The sequence below is a fragment of the Oncorhynchus nerka genome, linkage group LG9b (genome assembly GCF_034236695.1).
Source record: "Oncorhynchus nerka isolate Pitt River linkage group LG9b, Oner_Uvic_2.0, whole genome shotgun sequence".
In the NCBI taxonomy this organism is placed as follows: domain Eukaryota; kingdom Metazoa; phylum Chordata; class Actinopteri; order Salmoniformes; family Salmonidae; genus Oncorhynchus; species Oncorhynchus nerka.
This window is the reverse complement of record NC_088424.1, coordinates 11,839,121-11,857,115: the sequence shown is the minus strand read 5'-3', so window position 1 is coordinate 11,857,115 and position 17,995 is coordinate 11,839,121. Positions and strand designations below refer to the sequence as shown.

At 45.5% G+C, this 17,995-nt stretch overlaps 1 protein-coding gene across 1 annotated transcript in view; it reads left to right on the top strand.

The window, feature by feature from the left end:
* Window positions 1-16,853, top strand: part of LOC115114819 (cadherin-7-like) — a 79,662-nt gene extending 62,809 nt beyond the window's left edge. The window contains exons 6-9 of the mRNA XM_065013330.1: window positions 1,301-1,488; window positions 7,707-7,960; window positions 8,305-8,441; window positions 16,703-16,853. Of these exons, the coding sequence (XP_064869402.1) occupies window positions 1,301-1,488; window positions 7,707-7,960; window positions 8,305-8,441; window positions 16,703-16,713 (590 nt within the window). The 3' untranslated portion in view covers window positions 16,714-16,853. The remainder of the gene's footprint in view (window positions 1-1,300; window positions 1,489-7,706; window positions 7,961-8,304; window positions 8,442-16,702) is intronic.
* Window positions 16,854-17,995: the final 1,142 nt, after the last annotated feature.

The following is a 17,995-nucleotide window of genomic DNA, read 5'->3' as shown; positions in this document are numbered from 1 at the left end:
ACTGAGACGCAGTGCCTTAGACAACTGCACCACTCTGAAGTCCAAAGACTGTAAAAATGTGACCGGATGCGTCTCTGCTTGGCACTCAGCATTAAGGAGATAGACTGAGGGTAAGGCTCTGCGATAGACTAGAGTTATGTCCAGGGGGTGTACTTGTACATCAAGCTGCCTCAAGAGAGAAACAGGAGATAGGCTCCTGCTCCTATGAAACATTCCGGCTCGCTCGTGCAAAGGTCTAAAGTTTGATTTTTAATAAGGGCAAAAATAACATTGTTTTAATAAAACTGTATACAGTATTTTGGGGGCCAGACTATATCTACAGGACCATAATCAACCACAGAACACCATTACTCAACTAGAAAAGGCTATTTTTACTGGATTTTTACAACAACCGTTTTTTTATCGCTACCTAATGAAAGGTGGTGCCATTGTTAAGAAGAGGGTATTGAGACAATGCTATAACAGCATTATTGAGTGATAGAGAAGGGGTTGACCCATCTAAAGATCTGTATTTTCAGATCAAAAAGCTCCATCCCAGTGACTTGTGGAGAATGAGCATGCTTTTGTCTACCTGCCCATGGATTTCAAGTGAAATTAGCAGGCTGGCTAAATCTGGCACGTTCACAAAAATGTTGATTAATGTACTTTGTCACTTTCAAATAAACTTAATAAAGTGAAGTTGCAAACCTGAAGGTTCCATGGTTCCTTGAGATGTGTGTAACAGTGTTGGGCTGTGTGGCGCAGCGGTCTAAGGCACTGCATCTCAGTGCTAGAGGCGTCACTACAGACTCTGGTTTGATTCCAGGCTGTATCACATTCAGGCCGTGATTGGGAGTCCCATAGGGCTGCGCACAATTGGCAGAGCGTCATCTGGGTTTGGCAGGTGTAGGCCGTCATTGTAAATGAGAATTTGTTCTTATCTGACTTGTCCAGTTAAATAAAGGTTAAATATATAGAGATTTTTTAATGACTCAGCCAGGGATCGAGCTCCCAACCTTCCAAGCTCAGGGTGGACACAAACCAGAAGTTGTTGGTTGAGAAGGAAATGGTGGTGGGAATCTATCCACAGACATGTCAGACTCACGCAATAGTTAATATAGCTCAATCTGCACAGGGTAGAGGAACCCTACAGAAAAATAACAACAGAAACAGGTAGCATTCATTTAGCAACAGGGCGATGAGCGTGGACATAGAGCGAAGATGGAAAATGGTATCATCAATAACTTGTATGTGTGGGCTGTTTTTATCATTTTCCTCTTCTCTCTGTCTCTCTCTGTCTCTCTCTGTCTCTCGCCTGTAGAAAGTTATCAATTCAGCATGTCTGAGTCCCTGCCAGTGGCGTCAGTGGTAGCCAAGATAAAGACGCTAGACTCGGATGTGGGGCCCAATGCTGAGATGGAGTACAGGATTGTGGATGGGGATGGCCTCGGGTTGTTCCGAATCACCCCCGACAGAGACACACAGGAAGGCCTCATCACTCTGCAAAAGGTATAATGCAGACCTTTCCTTTAAGGAAGCCATCGCTAGAGGTCTGCTATAGTATTGCACTGTCCTCATGGACACCCTATAAAACCAATAGATAACGTGTCCGTATTAGGACAGTGGAAGTTGTGTCAGAGTCAGAAGTTGGTGTCAAAGCGACAACAACACCAATTCAAATCTCCAAGTGAGATTGACACATTCCATGAATGTGTAACTCTTGTCCATGGACACTCTATAGATGCAGATCCTTAATCTAATGCTTTTCCAACTCTGGTCCCAGATAGCTACTTTGTGTGCATGCCTTTGCTCCACGCCGGCAATAACACAACTGATACAGCTAATCATTTTTTATTTAACCATGAAATTCCCATTGAGAGACAGGCTTATGTGAAACAGGTGTGTTAGTACTAGGCTGGAACTAAAGCCGGTACACACCATAGCTCCTCAGGCTGTGTTCAAAATCTGTCTTGCCTACTTTTTTATTAACCTTTAATTAACTAGACAAGTCAGTTAAGAACAAATCCTTATTTACAATGACGGCCTAGCAGGGAACAGTGGGTTAGCTGCCTTGTTCAGGGGCAGAATGACAGATTTTTACCTTGTCAGCTCAGGGATTCGATTCAGCAACCTTTTGGTTACTGGCCCACCACTCTAACCACTAGGCTACCTGCTGCCCCCTACTATTTACTAAAACTACATACTGTCTACTAATTATATTACATACCATTTAGAATGTACTGTTTAGTATAAATGTATGCAGTAAGCAACAAATATCAACATACTAGGATTATCCATATGGAGAATGCATTCAAAATGCGCACTTCTGTTGTTTCCCGCCCTTCGTTCATGTTGATACAGACCTCCTCTTATCTGATTATAAGCTGTTGTAAAACACACATGGGTCTGAAAACACGATTCCCTTGCTCAAAAGCCTGCAGCGAATTCTACTAGATGAAAAACCAAAATGAGTATGACATCCTAGCATTTAAAGCACATGACATTTTAGAAATGTGACATACTATAAAACTATATTATATTTTTGCAAATCCAATTAGTCTTCGATTTAGAACACAAGTATGGGTATTCATACACGGCCAAAGTCTGTAAGATGTCCCTTGGAATTTGAAGAATTTGAATTCTAAATTATTCTTAAGTTTCTCTGAACCTAATCATAAAGCTTTTTACTCTTGACAAAATATGGAGATGGAGATAAAAAAATATCTCTTTAGCTTTTTTATACAATTTGAATTATTTACAGACAATGAGCTAAATACTTTGCATTTGATATCTTAAAAAGCAGTAATTTCATAACTTTGACAGGATGAATAAATGAGGAGGTGCGCGAGTGCGTCAGAAAACATTTTCAGGGTCTTGTATCTTTGTCTTAAGATCAATATTTTGCCTTGGCACAGTTATGTACTGTAAGTCAATATGACAGCAATGTTCAGAGATTGAGAAGGTTCAGAAAACAATTGTATATGTGTGGACAAAATGAGATCAGAATTGTAAAGGGTATGAATTAAACCTGGGCCTTCATATATTGTGATTTTAGCGGACTTATTTATTTATTTTTTTCTTCCTTGTTCCTATTGTTCCTCACTTCCTTCCTTCCCTCTCGTTCATCTCTCTCTCTCCTCTCCCTCTCTTCCTTATTTTTTTATTTACTCCCTTCCATATTTAAAAAAACCTTTGTCTCTTATCTCAATCCTCAGTGGCTTGCGAAAGTATTCACCCCTCTTGGAATTTTTCCTATTTTGTTGCCTTACAACCTGGTATGAACATTTATTTTTTGGGGGGGTTTGTATCATTTGACTTACACAACATGCCTACCACTTTGAAATATTTTTTTGTGACACAAACGAGGAATAAGAGAAAAAACAGAACTTGAGCATAACTATTCACCCCCCCCAAAGTCAATACTTTGTAGAGCCACCTTTTGCAGCAATTACAGATCCAAGTCTCTTGGGGTATGTCTCTAAAAGCTTGCACATCTAGCCACTGGGATTCTTGCCCCATTCTTCAAGACAAAACTGCTCCAGCTCCTTCAAGTTGGATGGGTTTCCCCTGGTTTACAGCAATCTTTAAGTCATACCACAGATTCTCAATTGGATTGAGTCTGGGCTTTGACCTAGCCATTCCAAGACATTTAAATGTTTCCCCTTAAACCACTCGAGTGTTGCTTTAGAAGTATGCTTAGGGTCATTGTCCTCTCTGGAGGACTGAAACAGGTTTCCCTCAAGAATTTCCCTGTATTTAGCGCCATCCACAATTCCTTCAATTCTGACAAGTTTCCCAGTCCCTGCCGATGAAAAACATCCACACAGCATGATGCTGCCACCACCATGCTCCACTGTGGGGATAGTATTTTCAGGGTGATGAGAGGTGTTGGGTTTGCTCTAGACATAACGTTTTCTTTGATGGCCAAAAAGCTCAATTTTAGTCTCAACTGACCAGAGTACCTTCTTCCATATGTTTGGGGAGTCTCCCACGTGCCTTTTGGCAAACACAAAACGTGTTTGCTTATTTGTTTCTGTAAGCAATGGTTTAAAGCCCAGCTCTGTGGAGTGTACGGCTTAACGTTTTCCTATGGACAGATACTGCCATCTCCGCTGTGAAGCTTTGCAGATCCTTCAGGGTTATCTTTGGTCTCTTTGTTGCCTCTGATTAATGCCCTCCTTGCCTGGTCCATGAGTTTTGGTGGGCGGCCCTCTCTTGGCAGGCTTGTTTTGGTGCCATGTTCTTTCCATTTTTTAATAATGGATTTAATGGTGCTCCGTTGGATGTTCAAAGTTTTGGCTATTTTTTTATAACCCAACCCTGATCTGTACTTCTCCACAACTTTGTCCCTGACCTGTTTGGAGAGGTCCTTGGTCTTCATGGTGCCCCTTGCTTAGTGGAGTTGTAGAATCTGGGGCCTATCAGAACAGGTGTATATATACTAAGATCATGTGACAGATCACGTGACACTTAGGTGCACACAGGTGGACTTTTTTAAAACGAATTATGTGACTTCTGAAGGTAATTGGTTGCACCAGATGTTATTTAGGGGCTTCACAGCAAAGAGGGGAATGTATATGCACACACCACTTTTCAGTTTTACGCTTTTTAAATGTTTTTGAAACAAGTAATTTTTTTCATTTCACTTCACCATTTAGGACTATTTTGTGTATGTCCATTTATATGAAATAAAAATACAAATCAATTTTACAGGTTGTAATGCAGCACAATAGGAAAAATGCCAATGGGGATGAATGATTTTGCAAGGCACTGTATTCCTTCCATCCATCCTACATATTGTGTAGTAATTGTGTAGTAATCATGCTACATACTATTTCGAATTGTTAATTTTTTTGTTTAACCTTTATTTAACCAGGTAGATAAGTTGAGAACAAGTTCTCATTTACAATTGCGACCTGGCCAATATAAAGCAAAGCAGTTCAACACGAACAACAACACAGAGTTACACATGGAGTAAAACAAATATACAGTCAGTAATACAGTAGAAAAATGAGTCTATATACAATGTGAGCAAATGAGGTGAGATAAGGAAGGTAAAGGCAAAAAAAAGGCCATGGTGGCGAAGTAAATACATTACATTTACATTTAAGTCATTTAGCAGACGCTCTTATCCAGAGCGACTTACAAATTGGTGCATTCACCTTATGACATCCAGTGGAACAGCCACTTTACAATAGTGCATCTAAATCTTTTAAGGGGGGTGAGAAGGATTACTTTATCCTATCCTAGGTATTCCAAAGAACAAGAAACTTGAAACTTATGAACCATTCTACTCTAGTTTACTTGAAATATTGTCTGACTGATTTGTAAATGTTGACACAATATAAGCTACAGTAGTAAATGTGTGTATCAATCAAAGGCAAATATATGTATCTTCGATGAACTAAACAATGGGGCTTTCATTCTCTTGAATTCTTACTCTCACCATAAGGGGAGACAGCATGGCAAAGTGTGTTAATCTTCGTAAACACTCACATAGATTTCACACACCCGGAAGAAGGCATAGCAGCGTTGTTAATGCATACTTTTGTGGTTTTAACGGTCTCTGTGATCAAGATAGTGAGGTACTTTGATTTGCACAAAGTGAGGAGTGCCTGAGTATCATTCTAATATAAATACAATATAGAAAGTAAAAAAAATAAACACTGGAATGGTAGATTTGCAGTGGAAGAATGTGCAAAGTAGAGATGAGGGTGCAAAACAGCTGGTGCTTAAAGCTAGTGAGGGGGATAAGTGTTTCCAGTTTCAGAGATTTTTGCAGTTCGTTCCAGTCATTGGCAGCAGAGAACTGGAAGGTGAGGCGGCCAAAGTAAGAATTGGTTTCGGGGGTGACCAGGGAGATATACCTGCTGGAGCGCCTGCTACAGGTGGGTGCTGCTATGGTGACCAGCGAGCTGAGATAAAGGGGAACTTTACCAAGCAGGGTCTTGTAGATTACCTGGAGCCAGTGGGTTTGGCGACGAGTTTGAAGCGAGGGCCAGCCATCGAGAGCGTACAGGTCGCAGTGGTGGGTAGTATATGGGGCTTTTCTGACAAAATGGATGGCCCTGTGATAGACTGCATCCAATTTATTGAGTAGGGTATTGAAGGCTATTTTGTAAATGACGTCGAGGATCGGTAGGATGCTAAGTGTTACAAGGGTATGTTTGGCAGCATGAGTGAAGGAGGCTTGGTTGCGAAATAGGAAGCCAATTCTAGATTTAGATTGGAGATTTGGATTGGAGATGTTTAATGTGAGTCTGGAAGGAGAGTTTACAGTCTAACCAGACACCTAGGTATTTGTAGTTGTCCAAGACAGAACCGTCCAGAGTAGTGATGTTGGACGGGCGGGCAGGTGCAGGCAGCGATCGGTTGAGGAGCATGCATTTAGTTTTACTTGTATTTAAGAGCAATTGGAGGCCACAGAAGGAGAGTTGTATGGCAGGGTTGTATGGAGGGTTGTTAACACAGTGTCCAAAGAAGGGCCAGAAGTATACAGAATGGTGTTGTCTGCGTAGAGGTGGATCAGAGACTCACCAGCAGCAAGAGCGACATCATTGATGAAAACAGAGAAGAGAGTCGGTCCAAGAATTGAACTCTGTGGCACCCCCATAGAGACTGCCAGAGGCCCGGACAACAGGCCCTCCGATTTGACACACTGAACTCTATCAGAGCAATAGTTGGTGAACCAGGCGAGGCAATCATTTGAGAAACCAAGGCTATCGCGGATGAGGATGTGGTGATTGACAGAGTCGAAAGCCTTGGCCAGATCAATGAATACGGCTGCGCAGTATTGTTTCTTATCGATGGTGGTTAAGATATAATTTAGGACCTTAAGCGTGGCTGATGTGCACCCATGACCAGCTCTGAAACCAGATTGCATAGCGGAGAAGGTATGGTGGGATTCGAAATGGTCGGTAATCTGTTTGTTGACTTGGCTTTCGAAGACCTTAGAAAGGCAGGGTAGGATAGATATAGGTCTGTAGCAGTTTGGGTCAAGAGTGTCCCCCCCTTTGAAGAGGGGGATGACCGCAGCTGCTTTCCAATCTTTGGAAATCTCAGACGACACGAAAGAGGTTGAACAGGCTAGTAATAGGGGTTGCAGATCATTTTTAGAAAGAAAGGATCCAGATTTTTCAGCTCTTTCAGAACATCAGCTGACTGGATTTGGGAGAAGGAGAAATGGGGAAGGCTTGGGCGAGTTGCTGCGGGTGGTGCAGTGCTGTTGACCGGGGTAGGGGTAGCCAGGTGGAAAGCATAGCAAGCCGTAGAAAAACGCTTATTGAAATTCTCAATTATAGTGGATTTAGAATATACTATTTAATAAAAACGTATGCAGTAAGAAACAAATGTCAACATCATCCATACAAATATTATTTCATCTAATGCACAATCGTGTTGTTTCCAACCATTTTTTATTTTGGTAGAGCACATAATATAATGTATAATGCACATCCCCTTTTGTGATTATCAGCAGTTGTCAAACACACACAAGGTCCCAAAAGATGATTATCTTCCTCAATAGCATGCAGCGAATTCATACTAGATGAAAAGCCAAAAGAATTGTCGAAATTGTCAACATTTTACATACAATATTTTCACATTCCCAACTAGGCTACTATTTAGAACTCAAGTACTGGTATTCAGACATGCCCAAAGTCTGACCCTCCCTACTCCTTTCCCTACTTCATTCAATAAATATCTCTCTCTCCCTTTCAAATCGGTAGGGCCTGGACTTTGAGACCAAGTCGAGCTACACCCTACGTGTCGAGGTGTCCAATAGAAACATCGACCTGCGATTCCTCTCCCTTGGCCCATTTAGCGACACAGCTACAGTGCGCCTCATCGTGGAGAACGTGGACGAGCCGCCTGTCTTCTCCTTGCCGCTCAGCAAGATGTTAATATCGGAGGCAGCAAAGGTGGGCACCACCATCGGGACGGTGTCCGCACATGACCCCGATTCCACCAACAGTCCCATCAGGTAGGGGTGTGGCAAGGATTCATCATAGCAAGTTCTAAATCGTAATGCTCTGTTACTGTTTGAACGTTTTTGATCAGTTCTATTTTGTGTTTCTACGACAAATACATTTGCTGTTTGTTCAACTGCTTGTTATGTACATGGTATGCATCAGTTGTAGCCTTCATCATTCGATGTATGATTGCTCCTTATTATAACAGCCTGCATAAATGTACAGTATGCATCCCTGATTAATGCATTGCCCACAGATGGTCCATAGAATGCGTTTATACGGCGGGTGCTGTTGAAACAGGCCCACGATAGGAAGCCTCTTCAATAGGCTCTCTCTCCTGTCTACCTAACTCCAGGTACTCAATAGACCGCAACACCGACTTGGAGCGCTTCTTCAACATAGATGCCACCACCGGTGTCATCAGCACTGCCAAGCCCCTGGACAGAGAAGTCAACGCCATACATAACATCACCATCTTTGCCATGGAGAGCTGTAAGTGTTCTTACTATGCTCTGTCTGCACAGTTGCTACATTATATCTGGGTTCTTGTCAATCACTGTTTACACCTTAAGGATACACAATGGAGTTGCTAATTGTGTACATCAAATGTTTGCTTTCTATACAATGAGGTGATTTCTGGACAATATGTATATTTAAGAGACCCCTAAAGAGCACCCCTAGAGGCAAATATTATGTAGTGCCTCTTCAACAGTGACATCAAATACAATTTAAGAATATTTCACACGGACAAATCCCAAATTATCTTTAAAATTAAGTAAATCCTGTATCCTAAAATATATACTTAAGCTTCCTGTACTATATCCCAATGAATATAATTAGTAGAAGGCTCACTGAGATGTTGCCAAATTCTCCCGGAAGTCTGAAAATTAGTAGGGAGAACCTGCACAGACCCTTCATCTCCATGACTTGTAAAGGAGAGTTTGAGCAGATGCTCTGCTGCTACAGAGGTTGACTGCAGTTGATCGCTGGCTCTAGAACTTGTGGTGTTTGATCGAGCCTCACCTTGATTCAGAACGATGGCCGACGCTGATCCACACACACATGCTTTCCTCCCAATGCCCGGGTTCTCCCGCTGCAGACTTTGTCTGTGACCTTCACCAAAATAAATGCACCTGTTCCCCAATCATTCCATCTGACTCAGTACTACTGAGGCGGGAGTTCAATTAAACCTGCACCGTGGCAAACCCCCATTGGGGTTGGAGGAGTGTAACATTGCTCCTTAATCATTTTACTTTCAACATGTTTAAGTAGATTTCTAACTACTCTAACATAACGAATCCCGAGCTGACAAAGTAAAAATATGTCTTTGTGCCCCTGAGCAGTTATCCCAAGGGTTCTCCTACGGGGACAGCTGATGAACCCCTTTGGAACCTTTTTTTCTACGAGTGCACAGTACTATCTACTCTAACATTGCTCCTTAGTCAATGACATTTCACTTTCAACATATCAGTAGAGTTGAGTAGGGTACTCTAATGTCCCTCCTTGTAAATTTAATTGAACTTTTAACATATTTTATTGGAATAGAGTACTACTACAACCACTCCTCAGTCAATTTCATTTGACATTCAAAACATTTTAAGCAGTGCGATTAATTAGACAATGAGTGAATATTGAATTAAACTCAAATCGAAGTAGATATAACGGGCATTTTTGCAAGGGACAGTATATGAATTCTTAATTTTTTGTATTTTACCTTTATTTAACCAGGTAGGCCAGTTGAGAAAAAGTTCTCATTTACAACTGCGACCTGGCAGTAGCAGATAAACATAAAGCAAAGCAGTGCAACACAAACAACAACACAGAGTTACACATGGAACAAACGTACAGTCAATGACACAATAGAAAAAGTCTATATACAGTGTGTGCAAATGGCGCAAGGAGGTAAGGCAATAAATAGGCCATAGTAGCGAAGAAATTAACACTGGAGTGATAGATGTGCAGATGCTGATGTGCAAGTAGAAATACTTGTGCACAAAAGAGCAAAAAAGTTTTAGAAAACAATATGGGGATGAGGTAGGTAGATTGGATGGGCTATTTACAGATGGGCTGTGTACAGCTGCAGCGATCGGTAAGCTGCTCAGATAGCTGATGCTTAGAGTTAGAGGGAGATATAAGTCTCCAACTTCAGCGATTTTTGCAATTCGTTCCAGTCATTGGCAGCAGAGAGCTGGAAGGAAAGGTGGCCAAAGGGGGTGGTGGCTTTGGGGATGACCAGTGAGATATACAGTCGAAGTCGGAAGTTTACATACACCTTAGCCAAATACATTTAAACTCAGTTTTTCACAATTCCTGACATTTAATCCTAGTAAAAATTCCCTATCTTAGGTCAGTTAGGATCACCACTTTATTTTAAGAACGTGAAATGTCAGAATAATAGTAGAGAGAATGTTTTATTTCAGCTTTTATTTCTTTCATCACATTCCCAGTGGGTCAGAAGTTTACATACACTCAATTAGTATTTGGTAGCATTACCTTTAAATTGTTTGACTTGGGTAAAACGTTTTGGGTAGCCTTCCACTAGCCTTCCACAATAAGTTGGGTGAATTTTGGCCCATTCCTCCTGACAGAGCTGGTGTAACTGAGACAGGTTTGTAGTTCTCCTTGCTCGCACTCGCTTTTCAGTTCTGCCCACAAATGTTCTATGGGATGGAGGTCAGGGCTTTGTGATGGCCACTCCAATACCTTGCCTTTGTTGTCCTTAAGCCATTTTGCCACAACTTTGTAAGTATGCTTGGGGTCCATTTGGAAGACCCATTTGTGACCAAGCTTTAACTTGGTGTAACTCTGATGTCTTGAGATGTTGCTTCAATTATCCACATAATTTTCTATCCTCGTGATGCCATCCATTTTGTGAAGTGTACCAGTCCCTCCTGCAGCAAAGCACCCCCGCAACATAATGCTGCCACCCACGTGCTTCACTGTTGGGATGGTGTTCTTCGGTTTGCAAGCATCCCTCTTTTTCCTCCAAACATAACGACGGTCATTATGGCCAAACAGTTCTATTTTTGTTTCATCAGACCAGAGGACATTTCTCCAAAAAGTATGAACTTTGTCTCCATGTGCAGTTGCAAACCGTCGTCTGGCTTTTTTATGGCGGTTTTGGAGCAGTGGCTTCTTCCTTGGTGAGCGGCCTTTCAGGTTATGTCAATATAGGACTCGTTTTACTCTGGATATACATCCTTTTTTACCTGTTTCCTCCATCATCTTCACAAGGTCCTTTGCTGTTGTTCTGGGATTGATTTGTACTTTTCGCACCAAAGTGCGTTCATCTCTAGGAGACAGAACGCGTCTCCTTCCTGAGCGGTTTGATGGCTGAGTGGTCCCATGGTGTTTATACTTGCGTACTATTGTTTGTACAGATGAACGTGGTACCATTAGGCGTTTGGAAATTGCTCCCAAGGATGAACCAGACTCGTGGAGGTCTACAATTTTGAAATGTGAAGGCAATTATTTTTATTAAGACTAACTCATATGCATTCTCCTGTTCTATTGTTTTCTTTTCAACATTCTTTCATTGTCTAGAAGCCAAAGGCATTATCCTAATCATGTTTTCGACCCTTGAAAGTTGTTGCATCTTTAAATCCCTCCTCTTTCTAATGGATATGAGCATTTCTGTCCATGAAACCGCTTGCATCTGCGGTGCGCATTATAGAATAGAGTTTTGAAATAGAACATTCCTGTGTAGGCTTACTCTCGTGTGTACATTGATGTGCCTAAAATGTGAATAAATAATAGTTTATCAACTATTTAAGATAAACATTCTGATCTGTTCCATCAGCCCTAAATGATAGGCATACACCTCCAGTACATTACTTTGATAAGTATTCGTGGGGATTAAGAAGTGAGTATACACAATACCCTGTCACGCCCTGACCTTAGAGATCCTTTTATGTCTCTATTTTGGTTTGTTCAGGGCGTGAGTTAGTGTGGGCATTCTATGTTGTGGGTTCTATGTTTTCTGTTTTCTGTCTTTCTCCACCAGACAGGACAATTTCGGTTTTCGTTCATTCTCTTTGTTATTTTATAATAATACACATAATATTATTATTAATAATATAATAACACGAACACTGCTGGCAAGGAAGCCCGAGAGGCATATACCTGCATATACCCTCCACTACACCACTGCTATTGAGGAAGAGAATCGTCTTTTCACACCCACGTGAAGCTGGCATCCAGCCAGAACAGGTGGTGCCAGCTCTGCGCTCGAGACCGCCAGTGCGCCTCCACGGCTCAGTGTGTCCGGTGCCTCGGCCAAGGAGGAGGCCGCCTGTCCGGAGCTGCCAGAGTCTCCCGCCTGTCCGGAGCTGCCAGAGTCTCCCGCCTGTCCGGAGCTGCCAGAGTTTCCCGACTGTCCGGGGCTGCCAGAGTCTCCCGCCTGTCCGGAGCTGCCAGAGTCTCCCGCCTGTCCGGAGCTGCCAGAGTCTCCCGACTGTCCGGGGCCCGCTGTGAGGGTCCCCAGTCCGGGGTAAGCAGCGAGGGTCCCCGCTCCAGAGGCGCCACCGTGGATAGATGCCCACCCAGACCCTCTCCTATAGGTTTAGGTTTTGCGGCCGGAGTCTGCTTCTTTGGGGCGGGGGGGGGTACTGTCACTCCCTGACCTTAGCGATCCTTTTATGTCTCTATTTTGGTTTGATCAGGGCGTGAGTTGGGGTGGGCATTCTATGTTGTGGGTTCTATGTTTTCTGTTTTGTGTCTTTCTGCACCCGACAGAACTGTTTCGGTTTTCGTTCATTCTCTTTGTTTTTTTTGTTAGTCAGTGTTCAGTTCAAATAATAAAGATGAACACGTACCACGCTGCACGTTGGTCCTCCACTCCTTCCAACAGCCGTTACATGCCCACAGAAAAATAAGTGGGTATACGGCATATACCCTCCACTACACCACTGCTATTGAGGAAGAGAATCGTCTTTTCACACCCACGTGTATTTGACAACAGCTAATAATCAGAATAGGGGATGTCCTGTACAAAAATGAACAAATCACCATTACTGTCACGAGTCCGACCAAGGGTGGCTTCCCTTCCCGGTCGGGTGGCGCTCGGCGGTCGTCGTCACCGGACTATTAGCTGCTACTGATTGTCTTTCCTCCCCCTCCTTGTATGTTTATTGGTAGCACCTGTTTGTGATGATTAGTTGGGCTTCTTTAGACAGCCGGCCTGCCTGTTTGTTGTGCGGGATTAATCATTGTAACCTTCGGCTCTGTAGTAGAGGAACTTGTTAGTTCCTGGTCGTGCATTTTTCAGTTGTACATTTTTCATTCCCTGTGTTTGGGGACGTGATTATTGTGAGCACCCTGTGGTGCGTTGGTGCAATTAAAGAGCACAGCATTGCACTCTCTGTCTCCTGCGTTTGACTCCACACCCACGACACCCGGAGCATTACAGAATCCCACACCTAAAGATTGAATGGAGTCAGCAGGAGCAGCAGCCAACCCTCTCCCATCGATGGAGGAACGGGTTCACCACCACACTACCGTCCTCCATCGGATCGGATCCGCGATGGATCAAGTAATGGAGAGAATGGACCGATGGGAGAGGAGTGGTCTCCTCTCTCCACCTTCGGCACCCCCGGCTCCGGACTCCCCATCTCCCGACTCCAGCACCCTCCGTCTGACGCTACCAAGGGCTTATGATGGAGCGGCGGCAGGTTGCCAGGGGTTTTTGCTTCAGCTGGAGCTATACCCGGCCACCGTCAGACCCACTCCCTCGGGAGCGGAGAGGGTGAGTGTCCTCATCTCCTGCCTCACGGGTCGTGCTCTGGAGTGGGCGAATGCAGTCTGGAATGGCCCAGACTCAGCGAAGGAGCACTACCCAGAGTTTTCCCGCCGCTTCTGTGCCGTGTTTGATCACCCTCCAGATGGCCGAGCGGTGGGAGAACGACTATTTCATCTCAGGCAGGAGAGGAGGCGCGCCCAGGATTACGCGCTGGAGTTCCGGACCTTGGCAGCAGGTTCTGGGTGGAACGACAGGGCCCTTATTGACCACTACAGGTGTAGTCTCCGGGAGGACGTCCGCAGGGAGTTAGCGTGTCGGGACACCGCTCTGTCACTGGATGAGCTGATTGACATGTCTATTCGACTGGACAATCTGCTGGCTGCCCGCGGGCGTTCGGAGAGGGTCCTGCGCATTCCACCACCCAGCCCCTCCGCTGGAGTCTAGACCAGGGTTCCACCGTGTGCATTCCCCCCGAGTATGCCGATTTGGCAATCGCTTTCAGTAAAGTGAAAGCTACTAAATTACCACCTTATCGACCGGGAAGGGATTGTACGATAGATCTCCAGGTAAACGCTGCGCTTCCCAAGAGTCACGTGTACCCGTTGTCCCAGGAGGAGACGTTGGCTATGGAGACATATGTCACGGAGTCGCTGGGACAGGGGTACATTCGGCCCTCCATCTCACCCGTCTCCTCGAGTTTCTTTTTTGTGAGGAAAAAGGAGGGAGGTTTGCGTCCATGTATTGATTATAGAGGTCTAAACGCCATCACAGTGGGGTATAATTACCCTCTACCTCTCATCGCTACGGCGGTGGAATCATTTCACGGAGCGCAGTTCTTCACAAAACTGGATCTCAGGAGCACGTATAGTCTGGTGCGTATTCGGAAGGGAGACGAGTGGAAAACCGCATTTAGTACCACATCAGGCCACTATGAGTACCTCGTCATGCCGTATGGGTTAAAGAATGCTCCAGCCGTCTTCCAATCCTTCATAGACGAGATTCTCAGGGACCTGTGCGGACAGGGAGTGGTGATTTATATCGATGACATTCTGATCTACTCGGCCACTCACACCGCGCATGTGTCTCTGGTACGTAAGGTGCTTGGTAGACTGCTGGAGCATGACCTATACATAAAGGCTGAGAAATGCGTGTTCTCTAAACGAGCCGTCTCCTTTCTGGGTTATCGCATTTCCACCTCGGGGGTGGTGATGGAGGGCGACCGCATTAGGGCCGTGCGTAATTGGCCGACTCCGACCACGGTAAAAGAGGTGCAGCGGTTTTTGGGTTTTGCCAACTACTACCGGAGGTTTATCCGGGGTTTTGGCCAGATAGCGGCTCCCATTACCTCACTGCTGAAGGGGGACCCGGTGTGGTTGCAGTGGTCAGCAGAGGCGGACGGAGCTTTCAACAAGTTGAAGGCGCTGTTCACCGATGCGCCCGTTTTGGCGCATCCGGACCCCTCTCTAGCATTCATAGTGGAGGTGGACGCGTCCGAGGATGGGGTGGGTGCCGTGCTATCACAGTGCTCGGGTACGCCACCAAAACTCCGCCCCTGCGCTTTTTTCTCAAGGAAGCTCAGCCCAGCGGAGCGTAACTATGATGTGGGGGACCGGGAGTTGCTAGCGGTGGTTAGAGCTCTGAAGGTGTGGAGACACTGGCTTGAGGGGGCTAAGCACCCCTTTCTCATCTGGACCGACCACCAGAATCTGGAGTATATTCGGGCAGCTAGGAGACTGAACCCACGTCAGGCAAGGTGGGCCATATTCTTCACCCGGTTCCGGTTTACATTGTCGTATAGACCGGGCTCCCAGAACGTAAAGGCTGACGCACTGTCCCGTCTTTACGACACGGAGGATGGGTCCACCGAACCTACTCCCATCCTTCCCGCCTCTAAACTGGTAGCACCAGTGGTATGGGAGGTGGACTCGGACATCGAGCGGGCGTTACAGGCGGAACCTGCGCCTCCTCAGTGTCCGGCGGGGCGTAAGTACGTGCCGTTTTGTGTTCGGAACAAACTGATTCGGTGGGCTCACGTCCTACCCTCCTCGGGTCACCCTGGGGTGACGAGGACAGTGGGGAGCCTTCGGGGGAGGTATTGGTGGCCTACTTTGGCAAAGGACGTTAAGGGTTATGTCTCCTCCTGTTCGGTGTGCGCCCAGAGTAAGGCTCCTAGGCACCTTCCTAGAGGGAAGTTACAACCCCTCCCCGATCCACAACGGCCATGGTCACATCTATCCGTAGATTTCCTGACCGATCTTCCGCCGGCTCAGGGGAACACCACGGTTCTAGTGATTGTGGATCGGTTCTCTAAGTCCTGCCGTCTCCTCCCGTTGCCCGGTATCCCGACAGCCCTACAGACTGCGGAGGCATTATTCACCCATGTCTTTCGGCACTACGGGGTGCCGGAGGACATCGTTTCTGATCGGGGCCCCCAATTCACGTCCCGGGTCTGGAGGGCCTTCATGGAACGTTTGGGGGTCTCTGTCAGCCTGACCTCCGGTTATCACCGAGAGTAATGGGCAGGTGGAGAGAGTGAACCAAGAGGTGGGTAGGTTTCTGCGATCGTATTGCCAGGATCGGCCAGGGGAGTGGGCACGAAACATTCCCTGGGCGGAAATGGCTCAGAACTCACTACGCCACTCCTCTACTAACGTGTCCCCTTGTCAGTGTGTGTTGGGGTACCATGGCATCCGAGCCAGACCGAGGCTCCTGCTTTGGAGGAATGGGTACAGCGCTCCAATGAGACCTGGAGGGCCATCCAGGAATCTCTACAACAAGCGAGTGGACGGCAGAAGAGGAGTGCTGACCGCCACCGCAGTGAGGCCCCCGTGTTTTTACCAGGGGACTGGGTATGGCTCTCGACCCGAAACCTACCCCTCCGCTTGCCCTGCCGGACGCTGGGTCCGCAGTGTGTAGGGCCCTTTAAAGTCCTGAGGAGAATAAACGAGGTGTGTTATCGATTACAACTCCCTTCCTATTATCGTATTAACCCCTCGTTTCATGTGTCTCTCCCCAGGCCGGTGGTAGCTGGTCCCCTGCAGGACAGTGAGGTGCCGGAGGTCCCCCCCTGGGTACCGGTGGGGGACCTCTTGGATCCATCCTTGTTGAGGGATTTCCATCGCCTCCATCCGGATCGCCCTGCACCTCGTCCTCCAGGCGAGGCCGGTGTCGGCAGGGGGGGGGGTCTGTCACGAGTCCGACCGAGGGTGGCTTCCCTTCCCGGTCGTGTGGCGCTTGGCGGTCGTCGTCACCAGCCTATTAGCTGCCACTGATTGTCTTTCCTCCCCCTCCTTGTATGTTTATTGGTAGCACCTGTTTGTGATGATTAGTTGGGCTTCTTTAGACAGCCGGCCTGCCTGTTTGTTGTGCGGGATTAATCATTGTAACCTTCGGCTCTGTAGTAGAGGAACTTGTTAGTTCCTGGTCGTGCATTTTTCAGTTGTACATTTTTCATTCCCTGTGTTTGGGGCCGTGAATATTGTGAGCACCCTGTGGTGCGTTGGTGCAATTAAAGAGCACAGCATTGCACTCTCTGTCTCCTGCGTTTGACTCCACACCCACGACACCCGGAGCATTACAATTACACATTAGATTTCTCAGTATGTATGATTAGTATGTTAATATTTGTTTCTTACTGCATACATTTTTACCAAACAGTGAATACTAAATAGTAGGAAGTTTGATGAGTACACAGTATGCAGTTTTAGTAAGTAGGAAAGACAGATTTCGGACACAGCCATGGACAAATATGCATATTGATTTGAATTATGTTGAGTAAAGAGATTGTGAGTTTGCTCCAATATCAAAGTAGCCTTTGGGAACACAGTCTTCGGATGCCACCTTACACAGGGCTCTATTTTCAGCTGGCGCTATGGAGGCGCAAGTGTCAAACGCATATTAGTTTGCAATTTTGTCAATATTAAAACTGGCGCATTGGGATTTTCCAGCCCTAACACCAGGTTTCAAGTTTCAAGTTCAGTTTTAATTTTGCATCACAAATACAGTGAAATGCCTTTATTGCAAGCTCTAAACACAACAGTGCAGTGATCAACAACAATAACAATACTAAAAATAACTTAAGGTAGAAATATCAAGAGAATCAAGAGAAAGTAAGTAAGCATACTGTATACAGGGTCAGTCAGTTCCCTTACCATATTTACAATGTGCCAGGATACTGGAGTGATAGAGATAGATATGTATAGGGGTAAGGCATCAGGATGATATATAATAAACAGAGTAGCAGCAGCATATATGATGATTGTATGTGAGTGGGTGTGTGTGTGTGTAGAGTCAGTATAAATATATGTGC